The 15559-nt window shown below is 47.5% G+C and overlaps 6 protein-coding genes across 6 annotated transcripts; 3 read left to right on the top strand and 3 right to left on the bottom strand.

The window, feature by feature from the left end:
• Nucleotides 1-11: 11 nt before the first annotated feature.
• RhiXN_06499 (aminotransferase class-III protein) lies at nucleotides 12-2014 on the bottom strand (the record flags this gene model as incomplete). Its single annotated transcript, XM_043326315.1, has 11 exons — nucleotides 12-47; nucleotides 107-197; nucleotides 248-514; nucleotides 564-736; nucleotides 786-876; nucleotides 928-1116; nucleotides 1166-1269; nucleotides 1317-1499; nucleotides 1555-1567; nucleotides 1620-1670; nucleotides 1872-2014. The coding sequence occupies 11 exons, from the start codon at nucleotides 2012-2014 to the stop codon at nucleotides 12-14; spliced, it is 1341 nt and encodes a 446-aa protein (XP_043181747.1).
• Nucleotides 2015-3070: 1056 nt separating this feature from the next.
• RhiXN_06498 (alkaline ceramidase) lies at nucleotides 3071-4256 on the top strand (the record flags this gene model as incomplete). Its single annotated transcript, XM_043326314.1, has 4 exons — nucleotides 3071-3157; nucleotides 3223-3641; nucleotides 3689-4077; nucleotides 4135-4256. The coding sequence occupies 4 exons, from the start codon at nucleotides 3071-3073 to the stop codon at nucleotides 4254-4256; spliced, it is 1017 nt and encodes a 338-aa protein (XP_043181746.1).
• Nucleotides 4257-4534: 278 nt separating this feature from the next.
• Nucleotides 4535-9535, top strand: RhiXN_06497 (malate dehydrogenase; the record flags this gene model as incomplete). The annotated part of the gene is made up of 19 exons (XM_043326313.1): nucleotides 4535-5124; nucleotides 5178-5263; nucleotides 5323-5714; nucleotides 5776-6519; nucleotides 6958-7239; nucleotides 7297-7431; nucleotides 7484-7542; nucleotides 7605-7711; nucleotides 7771-7784; nucleotides 7848-7856; nucleotides 7912-7940; nucleotides 7996-8089; nucleotides 8149-8201; nucleotides 8256-8314; nucleotides 8363-8429; nucleotides 8478-8830; nucleotides 8885-9095; nucleotides 9144-9313; nucleotides 9366-9535. 19 exons carry the CDS (start codon nucleotides 4535-4537, stop codon nucleotides 9533-9535), a joined length of 3624 nt encoding a protein of 1207 aa, XP_043181745.1.
• A 629-nt stretch (nucleotides 9536-10164) lies between these two features.
• RhiXN_06496 (fumarate reductase) lies at nucleotides 10165-12318 on the bottom strand (the record flags this gene model as incomplete). The annotated part of the gene is made up of 6 exons (XM_043326312.1): nucleotides 10165-10850; nucleotides 10905-11190; nucleotides 11240-11540; nucleotides 11604-11986; nucleotides 12039-12159; nucleotides 12215-12318. 6 exons carry the CDS (start codon nucleotides 12316-12318, stop codon nucleotides 10165-10167), a joined length of 1881 nt encoding a protein of 626 aa, XP_043181744.1.
• Nucleotides 12319-13339: 1021 nt separating this feature from the next.
• RhiXN_06495 (ribosomal protein S16) lies at nucleotides 13340-13776 on the bottom strand (the record flags this gene model as incomplete). Its single annotated transcript, XM_043326311.1, has 2 exons — nucleotides 13340-13459; nucleotides 13519-13776. 2 exons carry the CDS (start codon nucleotides 13774-13776, stop codon nucleotides 13340-13342), a joined length of 378 nt encoding a protein of 125 aa, XP_043181743.1.
• Nucleotides 13777-13977: 201 nt separating this feature from the next.
• Nucleotides 13978-15458, top strand: RhiXN_06494 (mitochondrial carrier protein; the record flags this gene model as incomplete). Its single annotated transcript, XM_043326310.1, has 9 exons — nucleotides 13978-14086; nucleotides 14138-14246; nucleotides 14300-14387; nucleotides 14481-14600; nucleotides 14667-14782; nucleotides 14945-15083; nucleotides 15142-15270; nucleotides 15335-15361; nucleotides 15414-15458. 9 exons carry the CDS (start codon nucleotides 13978-13980, stop codon nucleotides 15456-15458), a joined length of 882 nt encoding a protein of 293 aa, XP_043181742.1.
• Between the last annotated feature and the right edge of the window lie 101 nt (nucleotides 15459-15559).

Here is a 15559-nt window from a genome sequence, read left to right as displayed (position 1 = left end):
CCAATCTTGAGTCAATGAGCTTCATCCGCTCCGGGAATGAAGTCGACCTACAACAAAATGATGAACAACTAATCTAGAGCGGGACCGCGTATTATTTATAACTCACCGTATCGAGGTCGCGCAAAGACTGAGCAATGATACTAATACTCTTGCGGAGCTCAGCTTCGGATATAACAAGCGGGGGCGCAAAGCGAATACTACAGCTCTATAAATAACACTGCTTGCTCGGATGAATTGAATAACTCACACGTTGACATGTGTCGGCTTGGCCAACACACCACGGCTCTTCAACAACAAACACAAATCCCACGCGGTTCGGCCTCGAGTGCTCTTGGCCTCATCAATCACGACAGCGTTCAAGAGACCCCTTCCGCGTACAAGTTTAACCAATGGTGAATTGAGGTCGTTGATAGATTGACGGAAGATGTGACCAAGCTTGTCTGCGCGATCAGCAAGATCCTCGTCGACTAGAACCTGGAGAGCTGCGACTGCAACGGCGGCGCCCAGAGGGTTCCTACTTCATTGTTAGAATAACGATTAATGAATAAAGTAAGGAAATTTACCCTCCATAGGTGCTACCATGCTCGCCAGGCTTGATGCAAAGCATGATATCCTTGTCGGCAAGTACGGCACTGACGGGATACATTCCACCGGAGAGAGCCTTTCCAAGGAGAACAATATCAGGACGAACATTATCGTGATCGCACGCGAGCATCTTCCCGGTTCGGCACAGGCCCTATCACCATGTATGAGCCAAATCCGGCGAATGAATGAGACCGACTTACCGTTTGAATCTCATCGCAGATCAAGAGCACATTGTGTTTCTTGCAGAGCGCATGAACTTGGGATAGGTAGCCCTCATCAGGTACTACAATTCTACAATAAAATATTAGATTGGACCACGTTTACAATACGCATATAGCTCACCCGGCCTCGCCCTGAATCGGCTCGACGAGGAATGCAGCGATGTCTTTTCCATGAGCCTCCAATGCACGCTTAACGTCGTCAACATTATTGTATCTGATAATGTGCGTTTGGCCGTTGATCTCGATGCTCGGACCAACATTCTGCAAGAATGGTCCAAATTCGCGCCGCGAATCAGGGTCCGTAGACATGCTTATTCGCAAGTTAGCACCCTGCCAAACGGAAACAAGTTCACAAATACCTAATCACGCCCATCGTACGCCCATGGAAGTTGTCTTTGGCAGCAAGAACGATAGCTTTGCCTTCAGGGACACCCTTCTTCAAGTATGCCCATTTACGAGCCAACTGACGGGGGTTTAACAATAGTTGTGCAGTTGGTACAAGTTATTTACCTTGATTCCAGTTTCGACCGCTTCAGCTCCGGTGTTCATCGGTAAAACCATATCATACCCGAATAACTTGGTGATATGTTCGGCAAACCGTCCGAATTGAGAGTTATAAAACGCACGAGATGAAAGCGTGAGCTTCTGTGCCTGTTCTGTGAGCGCGGCAACAAGTCGGGGATGACAATGGCCCTATCGGGAAAATATCAGTTCGATTGCGATGTCACTTATCGATGAACTGACGTACTTGGTTCACAGCACTTCAATGATGACATGTCAAAAATGTTCACACGGGGCAATGAAGCTACTCACGAGTAGGCAGATAGCATATCAATGTATTCATTACCCTCAGGATCCCAAACCCTATGAAAGCAGACAATTGGTTGTTAGTTTGCTGCCCTGATAGGGTGAAATGAAAGGCTTACTTTGCACCAAGTGCGCGGTCAAAACGACAGGCAATGGATGGTAGCTACAAAGTTCAAGTTGCGAAATCTCAGCTACTGGCAGGCGCAAATCGCGCACCACGGCCCAAATAAGCGGGTGCGGGGAAGTTAGATCACTTACTTGTGAGCACTGTATTCGTGTTCCATATAGATCAAACGCTCCGAGCCATATTCGACATCGTCCTTTTTGCGATTCGTGACCGAGTGCTTAGTGACTGGTGCATGTGCCACAGAAGGCTGGGAAGCGGTAGCGGTAGGTGCCATTATGTACTACAATGGTCTATTGATCGACAGCGGCAGCTAAAATCGAGCAGGGATAAACTTCGACTCGAAGAGGAGTGAGCGAAAATCGCCCCAGCCAATCCGCCGGCCCACATATAGCTCCTTTTTGCATCCGATCGGCAACCACGTGACTTCGGAGCCTGCGTAACGTGTTGCCCGCCGCGGGGTCATGTGGTCCGCACACCATGTTGTCAGGTTTCTGCAACGGGCGGATCCTCAAGGAGGTGTTGGTTATAGTGGTCGTGTGAGCGACAAACGGGCTAGTTACATTGGTCTTGTCTTGTCAAGAACGCCCCCAACGTCAGCCAATTTTGGCGATCTCTTACGCAATGACAGCCTTTATCGCCAAGCTAGACCATTTGCCCAGTCAATAGCCTGTGATTGTGCGATTACATTTATCGGACTTGTCGCATCTCACTGGGCAACCCGTGACTTGAGGGAACATATGTGTATGATAAGAATGAATAGCTACAACGTGTATGCTATCAGATTGACGATAGGCGAGATCCATTGACGCAATTCATGCACTTGTATAAACTGGCTATCTTGATCTAGAGTCTTCATCTGCTTTCACACCTCTGTTCGAAGGAAGCTTGTACCTAAACCGGCTCTCTATCTCTCCACAGTACGAAGTCTGCCTTCACCTGACTAACCTCGTATCCGGAGCAGGCTCTGGGCCCTTGGCGGAGGATATCGGCTTGGCACCAATCAGGAGATACTCCACATCACGTGCCTTCGATTACGAGACCGCCCCACTCGCGCTTGCACGGAATCGACTTACGCCATACTCTAGGCTAAGTTCAAGTTATAATTATGCACTATGGTTATGAAGAATTATCCACGTTCTTCATTATTTCCCAATCGGGGCCATACTAGAATTCGAAACAACCACTTACCCGCTCGGCTATATTGCGGAGCTCGCTCCATCCGTATGATTGGCGAGGTCCAGCTTCTCTGTGAATATAAAAGCGACGATACTCTCCTTTTCTGCTTGCTTTCACCCCTCTCAATCTCTGACCCAACTGATTGAGTGCAACCATGATACAACCCGCCCCTGTTCACCGCGATGGCCAGTTGACCTCTGGTTTTTGGGGAAATCATACATCCACCATTGATTGGTGTGAGGTGAGTTGAGACGTTCGCATACGGACTTGATCGACTGAGATTGACACATGCCTCCGCTATCAAAGAATAACTACGTCCACACACAATTTATTGCGGAAACCTATAATACCCTATCCAACATTCCGTTTGTAGTCCTAGCTATTGTAGGAGCCGCCACGGTTCTGAAGCCCAATGGAGAGCTACGGCCTCTCCCTCACTCCGGTCGTTTCATGTTAATGCACGCGTTGCTTGCGTTGGTTGGGACCGGCTCTTTTGTGTTCCATGCGACATTGAAATGGAGGGCACAAGTTATGTTTGACGAGATGCCCATGCTCTTAGTAACTTGTGCAGCCCTGTACTCCATTCGCGTACCGCTAAAACCACAAGCGTTGGGGACACTCAGAAATACGTCATATCATGGCGCCGATGAAGATCCTGATTTCTGGCTTCGTCGGAGATGGCAGATTGGGACGCCGTTATTCGCGCTATGTACATGTGCCATATAGTAAGTACCCCTAATCTCGAAATCCAGCCTATATTAATTTGCGCCAGTTTATTATACCCCATTCCTCTGTTGCATCAATTCACTTTCGCTGGTTTGATGTGCATAAATGCGTTTGTGGTCTTTGGACTATTGACCCACCCAAACCTCAAGATACCCCTTCCTTCCCGCCCCTCGAAATCGATCTCTTTGGTCGAAAAACCTGCAGCCGAGACGGCAGGCAAAGTGGCCTTCCGTACCCTCGGCTCTGGGCTTCTTATATTTAACACAGGATTCGCGATATGGATAGCCGATAACTTATTTTGTGACAGTTTGGGAAGCATACGAGAATGGGCTTCTGGGAGTGATGTCGGTTTGGTGGGATTATTAACCCAAGGCCACGCATGGTGGCATTTGCTTACTGGACTTGGAGCAAACTGGCTGATAGTTGGGCTTACTTGTGAGTTAGCAACTTACTAACTGTAGGGGCATTTTGCTTAATTTACATGGTATGTAGATCTCCGACTCGCGGTGTCTGACCCGCTTTCATATGAGGTTGCTCATTACTGGGGTTGTGTACCTTATGTCCGATGGAGAGATGCGCCGAATGAACGAACAGAAAAGAATATAGTGAATTAACTGTAACCTCGTGTTCGTAATTTAATTCTGTACAACACAACGATGGACTTTATTTGCCCACCTCAGTTGCCGCGATGAGGCCCATCATCTGACATAGATGCATTCGGTTACAGAAGTTCAAAGTATAAATCCAAATTTGAGAGGAAAGCTTTAATGGTAAATCTTGCCAATAATAGCTACGAGACAGGTAATACAGATTCAGAGCACTGGCTCTTGCTTTATTTGCTCCGATCTCGACACGCTCACGTGATGTCCGCGCCCAGTGACACCCGACGTTCATGGCTGCATCAGACGACATTTATCTTGATTATTATTCCTCTGAGTCCCTTTCTTCCAAATGGAATACGAAACCGTCTTTACCATCGCGTCGGATAGAGCTTATTCCTCCCAATGCGATCGATATCAAGTCCCCGAGCTTGGGTGGTCCGCCAGCTTACGACCCCTCATCGATGTTTCACACTCAGCAGAAACTTTTCAGACAAAAGCTTCTTTATGTCGCACCGTTAGGTTATTATGCGGTTCGTACCCTGCGCCCCTGGTGCTTTGGGATAGATACAGGTGACCAGACTTTCAGTTCTTGGGTTTCGACTTCCACGTCTGAAGGAGAAGAGCGAGTAAACTTTGGAGATATTATTGCGCCATGGGCTAAGGAAGACGTATCTTTACTGGATCCTACAACATGGGCTTTCTTGGTTCGACATTACAATGGGCTCCCTGAACGCTATTCTAGCTACCGTCTAGCTTTGAACGATCCATATCTTCCCGTGCTTTCAGCCGTATCGTCAACGCCAAATTTTTCCATTGTTGTCGTCCTAGACCTATCAAAATGTGATGATCTTGATGATAGTAACATTAGCCGGCTCAAATTGTTAACATCTTTATGCACGCTTGACACATCTAACACTCATCTGACCGACCAAGGCGTCAAGAATTTCAGGTCCACTCTATTGTTTCGGGATCCTGGCCCGTTACGTCTGAGAAGTTGGAGCTTACGAGGTTGCATAAAAGTAACAAATCGAGCTCTTAATTCGCTTAAATATTTCCCTATGTTATGTTTACTCGGTAGGTGGATTGGTCAACGATATCCATTATGTATACATCCTGACTTACTTAGACCTCAGAGAAACCTCCGTGTCTCCATTAAAAGGGATACATGCTACTTTGAATTGGGATTCTACATCAATCCTTCCTTCTCGGGATCACTTGGATTTCTTTTGGCCCCAACCTCAGTCTAGAATTCCTATCCTAATACATAATCTTGAAAGTGCAGCATCTTCACGCTGGGCCGAGGATCCTGCATTGGACGATAAACCAAAGAAACCATGGATTATTCATGTTGACCGACAATATCCGAGTAGCCAAGGGTTGCATCGAAGGGCTTATTGGAAACCCGCTCGTCCAAATGATCATCTACCTTGGTATTCATATGAATTTTCTGACGAGGAAGAGTTTGTCGAGGTGAGCGCTCTAGTGTGCTACTGGATTGGTGATAACCAAAAGCTCCAACGAACGCTTGTAGGAAGGGCTTGATTTTGACGACTATGGTACACGTACCGATTCAGGTTCAGATCTGGGCTCAAATTCAAGGATTTCCAGCTCCAGTGGATCAGAGCATCCGGATTTATCTCAAGAAGAGTTTAACCCCTCCTCTCCTATTGAACCTACTTCTTCTTTATTCGGCGACAATGAACTACCGACCCCACTGAGAATGGACTCCACATTGATAGACCCCGAGGACACTGAAGCAACCCCTTCCAATGCCGACAGCAGCCACGCCAACGAAAGTCGACCTCCACGCAACGACCTAGACCAACTTGCGGCAGAAGTTATTGCTAAAGAAGCTGTAGAATCTGTGAACAATGTTCCCCATTTTTATGATCCTAGAGCGCAAGCTGGACTGGCTCCCCCTAAAATGCGAAAGCGGCGTAGAAGATATTCATCTGCCTCGTCTGAGAGCTACGATTCAGATGAAGAGCGGGAGGCGGAAAGGAGGTTTGAAATCGAATGCATCAGCAATCAAGATTGGCCACTCATGCTATTAAGAAAGCCTCAGGAATGGGCCACCGAAACATTACAAGCCATGACGAGAGCTCATAAGCCTAATCATTCTCAAAGCGAACTGGGGCGACCTGGTCTTTCCTGCACAAAAAAACGAAAGGTTGGTGCGAATGAAATGGCCCGCCGATGGGCATATATCAAGGCGTCCAACAAACCGCTTGCCCAGCCTCCCAATCAGGATCAGGCTTTACAGCATGCTACTATTGTTCGTTCGAGTCAGCCTCCACAAATGCATCCACACACAACACAGGCGCCCCCGCAAATACAAGATGGGCGTGCTCATGTGCGGCGAACCCCTCTAGGGCGTGCTCCTCGGCCTCCGGGCACAATTATACGAAGGCGTGGTTGACCAGTTGTGGATGATTCTCAGTACACACGCCCCCGAATGCACAACCGGCCTTATTGAGTTTGAAGTAAATAATCATCTTAGATACTATTCAAACCCACGCTTATCTTGTGCCCAAATTTATTATGTGTCCCCACAAGGCACGCATATATTTGTCTCGGCAAGTCGATAAGCAAAAATAGTCTTCTGAATCGGGTCAGATCAGGTTGATACTAGTGATGTCACGAGAATTACCCATAGATAACAGATCAGTGTACATCAACTTGCAACTCATTCCCGCGTTTGACCCCTCGCTAGTCCACCGCTTTCAACTCACTCTTCATGGATAAGATACTTGATAAATTCAATAAACTTCTGGGGGATTTCCAACACCCTATCGAGCATTGGCATCTGGTTCATCCAGAGAAAGCCAACACCGTGTTTCATGTCGGTCTCCAAGGCGAAGCTCTGTTGAACAATCCCAAATGGAACAAAGGCCTCGCGTTTACGGCTGAAGAACGAAAAGTGTTTGGTTTGAATGGACGCTTACCGAGTAGCGTGCAAACTCTGGATAAACAATGTCAACGCGCATATCAACAAGTGAGTTTATATTCGCATCCAGTGCAGTAGCTATACTATATACAACACATGTCACAGTTTACAAGCAGAGAGAGTGCAGTTCTCAAAAACTCATTCCTCCAAAGTCTCAAGCAACAAAATTGGGTGTTATATTATTCGCTTTTAGCTAGGCATCTCAAAGAAATGATGCCCATCATTTACACACCGACGGAGGTTGGTCGGATAGTCTCATCTCATCGTAGCATTAATGGCCAACCTTATCTAGGCAGAGGCTATCGCAAATTATTCCCACCTTTTCCGTAGAAGTGAAGGCTTATTTTTAACGTAAGACCGTCTCGGTATCGTTAACTTGTAACTGAATTAATGTTATAACCTTTCTGTAATAGATATTCTGAAGAAGCCGACATGGAACGGGCCTATTTGGACCAGACCCAACACCGACAAATTGATTTGATCGTCGTTTCTGACGCAGAGGCAATCCTGGGTATTGGAGGTATGGAATAGACCCCAAATTCTATTGATGGATAGTAAATAACTTACCGGTTACAATAGACCAAGGGGTTGGAGTCAGTGCTTATTTTAAGAGACACTTATACTAGCCTCTTAATCAATCCCACTGTGACACCTAGGGCATCGGTGTAAGATAAAATCTCGGTTAGTAAAGCGCATCCACCTACTGATGAGTCTCATCAGATTTCAACCGCCAAGGCCACTGTTTATTCGTAAGTCTGAATGGGCAAATGCATAATATATTGATATTGAGCTCTGCATATACAGGCTAATTGGAGGCATCGATCCATCTAAGGCTCTGAGCGTAACTTTGGATGTGGGAACAGATAATCAGAATCTGCTTGATGACGAACTCTATGTCGTGCGTGCCTCTTGGACTGAACGTCTGCGTGCCTCGGCCTGAACTCTTTCATCACACAGGGCTGGCAGCATAAGCGTGTACGAGGAGAAGATTATGATCGTTTTGTTGAAAAGTGAGTTCCCCGGTGCGCTTGCAATATTGATAGGCTGTATTGAGCTTTTGAGAGATTCGTCCAACTGGTCCGCAAGCACAATCCCCATTGTTTGCTTCACTTCGAAGACTTTGGTATGCTTCTCCGCTGTTATCTGCGTATCTAAACCTAATCAAATCAAGGGGTTACCAATGCGCAACGCCTCCTTGAGAAATATCAGGCCAAACATGCAGTTTTCAACGATGATGTGTAAGTGACTGTGTTTGATAAACATGAGGCTGTAGTGACTGGCTTTAGGCAAGGGACTGGCGCGGTTACTTTAGCCTGTTTGATGGCAGCAGTTGGGGTGACAAAAAGCAAGCTGTCCGACCAGAAGATTGTTGTTTTTGGTGCTGGAACTGCAGGACTTGGAATATCACGTCAAATTCGTGACGCAATGGTGACCATTGATAAAATCCCTCTGGACGAAGCCAATAAGAAGTTCTACTTAATTGACAAAGAAGGGCTTATCAAGGCTAGCGTCCAGGGTGGTATTAGACACGGATTAGAAGATTTTGTCCGAAGTGATGAAGAATGGGAAGAATTCGATACCAAATCCAAGGTAGAACTGTTGGACGTTATTAAGAAGGTCAAGCCAACGGTTCTGATAGGTACGTTATTCTGAAATAAAGTGAACTATGTGTAATTCTGAGTTGAAACAATAGGGTGCTCCACAAAAGCTGGTGCGTTTACAGAGGAAGTTGTCCGTGAGATGGGGAAACACGTTGATCGCCCCATCATCTTCCCACTGTCCAACCCCAGCCGCCTTGTGGAGGTTGACCCAAAGGATGCGAATGATTGGACGGAAGGGCGCGCATTGTTGGCCACTGGGTCTCCTTTCCCTCCCACTAAGAACCCGAATGGAAAGGAGTACATGTGAGTGTACAAACTTCCATCTGATTCTGGCTCATATATCTCTTTGAGTATTGCGGAATGCAATAATGCTCTGATCTACCCAGGTCTGGGGCTCGGTGCCATTGTTAGCAAATCTCGCTCCATGAGCGACACGATGTTATTGGCTGGTACTCAGGCATTGGCGTCCCTTGCGCCCGCCCTCAAAGACCCAGACCAAGCTCTGCTTCCAGATTTTCAGGGTAAATCTTTTAGAGTTGTGATCTTCGAGATGATATGTTAACTGTGCCCCAGACGCACGGCGCGCAAACTTTGAGGTGGCCGTAGCCGTGGCTGAGCAGGCCATCGATGAAGGCTCTGCAGGAGTCAAATGGAAGAAATCCGAAGTTCGGGAGAAAGTCAAGGCTATTCAGTGGGAGCCTGTTTATGGGACCTACAAATATGACCCCAAAGGCGAAATTTAACAAATACAGATATATATATGCCGTGTTGTTCGTATGTCTACTATGAATGATTGAAATGGTTTCTGGCCTCTATAACCGAGTGCTCCCCCATATCTATCACTTCCGAGAAAAATAACGACCGTATAACCAGGAGCAGATAGTGATAGATCTACTACGACTATCGCTCATAAGGACGGGTATACTCGGCCCCTTTTGTGGGGCCAGATTATGCTTGGTTTGCCAACGTGGCGTTTAAGCATCGGGTCTATATTTCTCACTAGCCATTCCAAGCAGTCGAATTTCCTGGGATCATGTGTATATCATTGAAGTCAAATGCCAGAAGCAAAGCTTTAACAACACGATATCGAAAATCGCAATAATGATTATCGGCCTCTTACCAGTCTCCCCAAGGCAGATGCCACAACGGGCTAAGGGGGTCTCTCCAGACTTCTATAACACCTGTGCTCATCTACAGAACGAGTACCGCATATAGCCAATTCTCCCTTGATGTGTTATAAGCTCTCCGAATAAAACAAAAACATGCGCAGGCTCCATAGAATTTTCATGACATAACCAAATACGATATTGCTAAATCCAAGTTACGTATACAAATGTGAGAAGAAAAAAGTACAATATCCACTATCTCCCTTTTACTTCTTGAGAGTGCCAATCACCGACTCAGGCGCATACCTGGGGATGACCTTGGGATCGTGAAGCATGTTGAACTCTTCGGTCGCATCACGACCAGCATATAACAAGATGGCCTTCTCTCCTCCGGGATGATCAGGAAGGAAGTTGGTGACGTCGAGCACCTGTCCGTCGATGATAACCCAGCAGTCATCCTTCTTGTTGTGCTTAGCAACCTCCTCAACAGTATAGCTGCCAGCCTTCTTCTCGGGGGCGGCAGCTTCCTTTGCTTTCTCTTCCTTCTGCTCTTTGGCCTTGCCAGTATCGGCAGAAGGTGGGACGTCAGACTCCTTTTGCCCATTAGCCTTGGAGCTGCTCGCCACAGAGACAGATCCCTGTTGTTGCCCGCCCCAGGAAACCTCGAGAGTGAGTTTGTTGGAACTTTCATCGACGCTAACAGAAGTCTGCAATAGATGGCCCTTGACCGCACCGAGACGGCTAGCAGCGCTGTTACCGGACGAGTTGAGGAGATAGGCAGCGGCAGTGTCACCAGACACACGACCAAAGACAACGCATCCCAAGAGCGACGAGCCACCAAGACGGTTGGCACCGTGGACACCACCAGCAACTTCTCCGGCAGCGAAAAGACCAGGAATGGGTGCGCCGGACGTCGATAGTACTCGGGACTCGGGATCAATATTAAGCCCACCTACAGACTTTCGTGAGTATATAGTTGCATAACTATTAAAGTACAAGTTCTTACCCATAGTGTAGTGCAAGACGGGGGTCATGTGTGCAACGTGGAAAAAGTCGTCCATCTTGAACTCGCCACCGTGGAAGAACTTCTTGCCAAATGGATCCTTCTTTGCCTTAGCACCAGCATTGTACTTGTCAAAAGTGGCTTTGATGACCTCGGGCTTGAGACCCATCTCCTTTGCCAATGCTTCACCAGATTCAACACGCTTCATGAGGCCACGGCCAACATAGTGTTTGCAGTGCCACTCGATCTCTTTTGAGGCTTGGCCGTTGAGGATCAAACGAATGGGGAACTGACAACTATTCAATATCTGATTGACATAACGCCCTATAAATACCTACCTTGCCGTTGTCCCACATACGCCCTGTGACGTAGTCACGATGGCCGAGCTCATCAGCGAAACGTTGACCCTCGTTATCCAATAATAATCCACCGACACCACGGAGTGCCTCAGCGGCCAAGAATTTGACCTTGGCTTCCGGATCCTTCGGGTCAACAAGGCCAGTAGGGTGAACTTGCACCTTCTCAAGGTCAATTGCCTTGGCTCCAATAGCCATGGCGATCTTTTGACCATCACCAGTGCAGTGGTCACCGTTGGTAGTGGGAAGATCCCAGAGTTCCGGACGGTGCTTCTTGAGAAGGCTATGTAGATAATAAAAACCCGGTTAAGCGCGAATTACTGATAGTGAAGAAGTGGTTACATACGAGTCCTCAGTGAAGTCAGCGGCATAACCACCGGTGGCCAAGATAACCGGGCCGTAGGCCTTCTCAGTCTTTCCGTCCTTTTCGTACGCCACGCCAATGACTGCATCACCCTCCTTCAATAAGCTGGTCACCTTGGCCTTCTTGAGGATCTTGACACGGTCAGGAGTGGAGACAGCGAGATCTTCAAGGCGTTCGAGCTGGGCGTAAGTAATGACCATTCCCGGGAACTGAGCACCGCCACGGTGGGTGCGAGGCTGGGAGTGGCCACCGAGGCGGGAGACCTTGGAAAGATCGAGACCGAATCTGTCCATGAGCCAGTTGACAGCATCGCCAGAGCGGTGGGTGAGAACGTGAATGAGGTCGTCTCGTGCAAGGTCGCGTGCCTAGAGCCAAACTGTAAATGACGTGAATTATGCCGGTCATTTGATAACATACTGATCGCTTGGTGTCCTCGAAGAAGATTTTGGCAGAATCGGGGACACCTTGCTCCTGCTGGGTAGTGGTACCAGCTCCGTTAATACCAGAGGTGGCCTTGGTGGAGTTACCACCCATGAAACTGTAAGATGAATGCGATAAGTAAACGTAGTGGCACGAGGGCTATAGCTACTTACCCCTGCTTGTCAAGTAGCAGAACGCTGGCGCCTCGCTCGAGAAGAGTATGGGCCGCAGAGAGGCCGGCGAGACCGCCGCCAACGACAATGACCTGGTTCGACATGAGAGATAGGTGGTGTGGTGGAGAGTAGTACAGATTCAGCGTGCGCTCGACCCGGCATAAGTAGCTGTCGACCGGTTCACGTGATTATTGAATCACATGCCAACGCCAGCCGGCTAAGAGGGGCAATGAGATTGGCTCATTCACCCAGATACATGAGTTTGGTTCCCCGCTTGTTCCCCGCGCCCCGAAGTTAAGCGCCAACCGGGGCAACTCACCCCCCCCAGTTGCCGAGCCCACGCATATGCATATTCGATCATTGAATTTTAACTACACGATCACTAAGCCGCCAAGCCGCCAAAGATCGAAGCAATGTGTCTGCTAAATCAAGTACATTTACTGTGTTTATTACTGTATCCAGTTTATTTATCCAATTATATATCTTTATAATTAATAAGTCTCAACGGGAAGTGTTTTTGGCTGTAGCTATGAATGTTCCTAGGAATTTGTAGACAAATTGGTAGATGACATGCACCTATTGCGTGCGCTTTCGCATTAAATAGTTCCACGTCATATGCCTGTGAAAAAAACTCTGGGGTTCTTTTACACCTTACTCCTGAAGCCGAGGATCTTTTCATTACGTACACCTATTCTACTCGATATCGATACATGGTGAAGTTACCATGTCTGTGACTGTATCTCGAGCTAACGCGGGCCCAAAAACCAACGACGCCGGCATTTATGCAGTATCGAACATGCGTTTGTCAACCAACACTCCTAATATTACCCACAAATGACTCGCCCCCATATGCGCTGATATTCCATGTATACCCCAAACGCCCTGAACCATCCCGATTTAAATTTTCACAGTAATAATAAACAGGTTGCTCTTTTATTCGCTGGTGCCAATCCTGGTAATATGGTATTTTCTTGTTCACTTATTGGGGGAGGGGAGGTTCAAACTGAGAAGGATGTGATTACAATATTAGACCGCCGCAATTGGCCCAGCCTAAAGAACTCTGTATGCTAACTTAGATTGATTAAGATTGACTTGCTTGTGAATTTGACATACCTATATAACATGTTATGATACAGGCAAGTGCGAAGAAGTTGACCCAGATGAAGCTTTGATTGCTCTGGCCAGATGCACCTCGCGAAATTTTGATGTCCCTTTGAACAGCTTTCCCTCTGGTATGAGATTCGCCTACATATTTCATAGCATTAGTTCTGTATTATGATTAACTACAGTAACATTTTTCATACCATCTCTAATAGTCGAGCGACTGTTAGACTCGGCTGAGCTCCTACTCCGAGCCAATACTGTATCCTATCTGCATCCCAGGTGATACGCTTTTCTGTCACACTTGGGTTTTCCGGCAAAGGTTTAGGTATGGGATCATACTCTCCAAGCTTCTCGATAGGTTTTGCATCTCTCGCCTTTCGGACATTTATCGCAACAATATGGTAAAATGGTCTGTTGCGTTGACCATGACATGCAAGCCTGAGACGGACGACAGACATGAAGAAAAGATCAGTTCAAATTGAATAAAGTTGCACGTGCACGTTCTCACACAATCTGCCGAAAGAATAACCGGTGAGTGCCGGATTCACGCTCTGTCATCTGAGCTTTCAGTTGACATTCCGCATTATCCCGGGAAGAGTATAATAGCGCGAGAAAGCTGGTTTGAGCTACTTCACTTCCCCCTGTACACATAGAACATCATGTCTGACGCCGCCTCCGACATCGAGACGACCCGTGCTCCCCAGACGTCGTCCCACATTGTTTCCTTTTTGTCGGGGGGCGTGGGCGGCATCTCGGCCGTGCTAGTCGGTATGCAGGCACCCGCAAACAAATAAAATTTTATCTGACGAAGCGCTATAGGCCACCCCTTTGATCTCACCAAGACACGGTTGCAAACTGCACCCGAGGGAGCATATACTGGTGCTCTCGACGTAGTAAAGAAGACGCTTGCACGAGATGGAGTCAAGGGGTACGCTATTTTGTTCCAAAAATGGTCTAGAAACTTACTCTATACGTACGTAGAATGTACCGTGGCATGGGTCCTCCGCTTGCTGGTGTAACACCGATCTTCGCCATCTCGTTCTGGGCCTACGATCTTGGAAAGAAGATTGTGTATTCAGGCAAGTGAAAACCCGAGTGGATCGTGTGATCTCGGCTACTGAACGCGCATTTCTAAACAGCCACACCTGATCGTAAATCCCAGACGCTATCTCTTGGCGAACTCGCCTTTGCTGGTTTCTTTAGCGCGATTCCCACTACGCTCGTTGCAGGTCCTGCTGAGCGTGTGAAAGTTTTGCTCCAGATTCAGGGCCAGGGCGGGCAGGTGGGTCTTAGTTTCTCCCTCTATGTTGCGTTCATAAGAATCTAATCGCTGTAAAACATGGTCTAGTCTAAGTATAGCGGCCCGACTGATGTAGTCCGCCAGCTCTATCGGGAAGGTGGCCTCAAGAGTGTTTTCAGAGGAACCGCTGCAACACTTGCCCGGGACGGTCCTGGAAGTGCAGCGTAAGTAATTCATTTCTTAGATCAACCTCAGAAACGTGCTAGTGGATATTGTTCGGGAGCCAGATCGAGCTAGGCACACGGATCGCACCCAGTTCCAACCCACTTACTTGACATTTCACCTGATACAGACTATTTTGAATCACACTGATGTTTCCTATCTAGATACTTTGTGGCGTACGAAGTTGCAAAGAAACAGCTCACACCCGCGGGATCGGACCCATCACAATTGAACCTTAGTGCGGTTGTTCTTGCTGGAGGTCTTGCAGGAGTCGCAATGTGGAGTGTTGCAATCCCCCCTGATGTAGGTCACCGTGTGACGAGGGATAAATTCAGCCATCTGATCTACGCTTTTTGTATAGGTCATCAAATCCCGCTTACAATCGGCTCCTTCCGGGACCTACTCTGGATTTATCGATTGTACACGGAAAACTATTGCTAAGGATGGAATTAAGGCGCTGTGGAAGGGCTTTGGGCCTGCTATGGCGAGGGTGGGTACAATTCATTGATCTTAAGCGATCGGACTCCCTAACTGGACGCTTCTGAATTGTGTAGGCATTCCCGGCCAATGCGGCTACCTTCGTAAGTACAGATTATATTTGACAACCATTAATCTTGCTAATATAGAGTTTAGCTCGGCGTCGAGGCATCGAAGAAGTTGTTCGAGAAAGCATTCTAGAAATTGCATACATGTATTGACTTTGTATCTTTGTATACCATTCGGGCATTTGATGAATACAGGTGAAGGGCCGAGACTGACTTGTAAGAGGTATCCTTGAG

This window comes from Rhizoctonia solani, chromosome 7, assembly GCF_016906535.1.
Source record: "Rhizoctonia solani chromosome 7, complete sequence".
In the NCBI taxonomy this organism is placed as follows: domain Eukaryota; kingdom Fungi; phylum Basidiomycota; class Agaricomycetes; order Cantharellales; family Ceratobasidiaceae; genus Rhizoctonia; species Rhizoctonia solani.
This window is presented reverse-complemented; position numbering and strand designations above follow the sequence as displayed.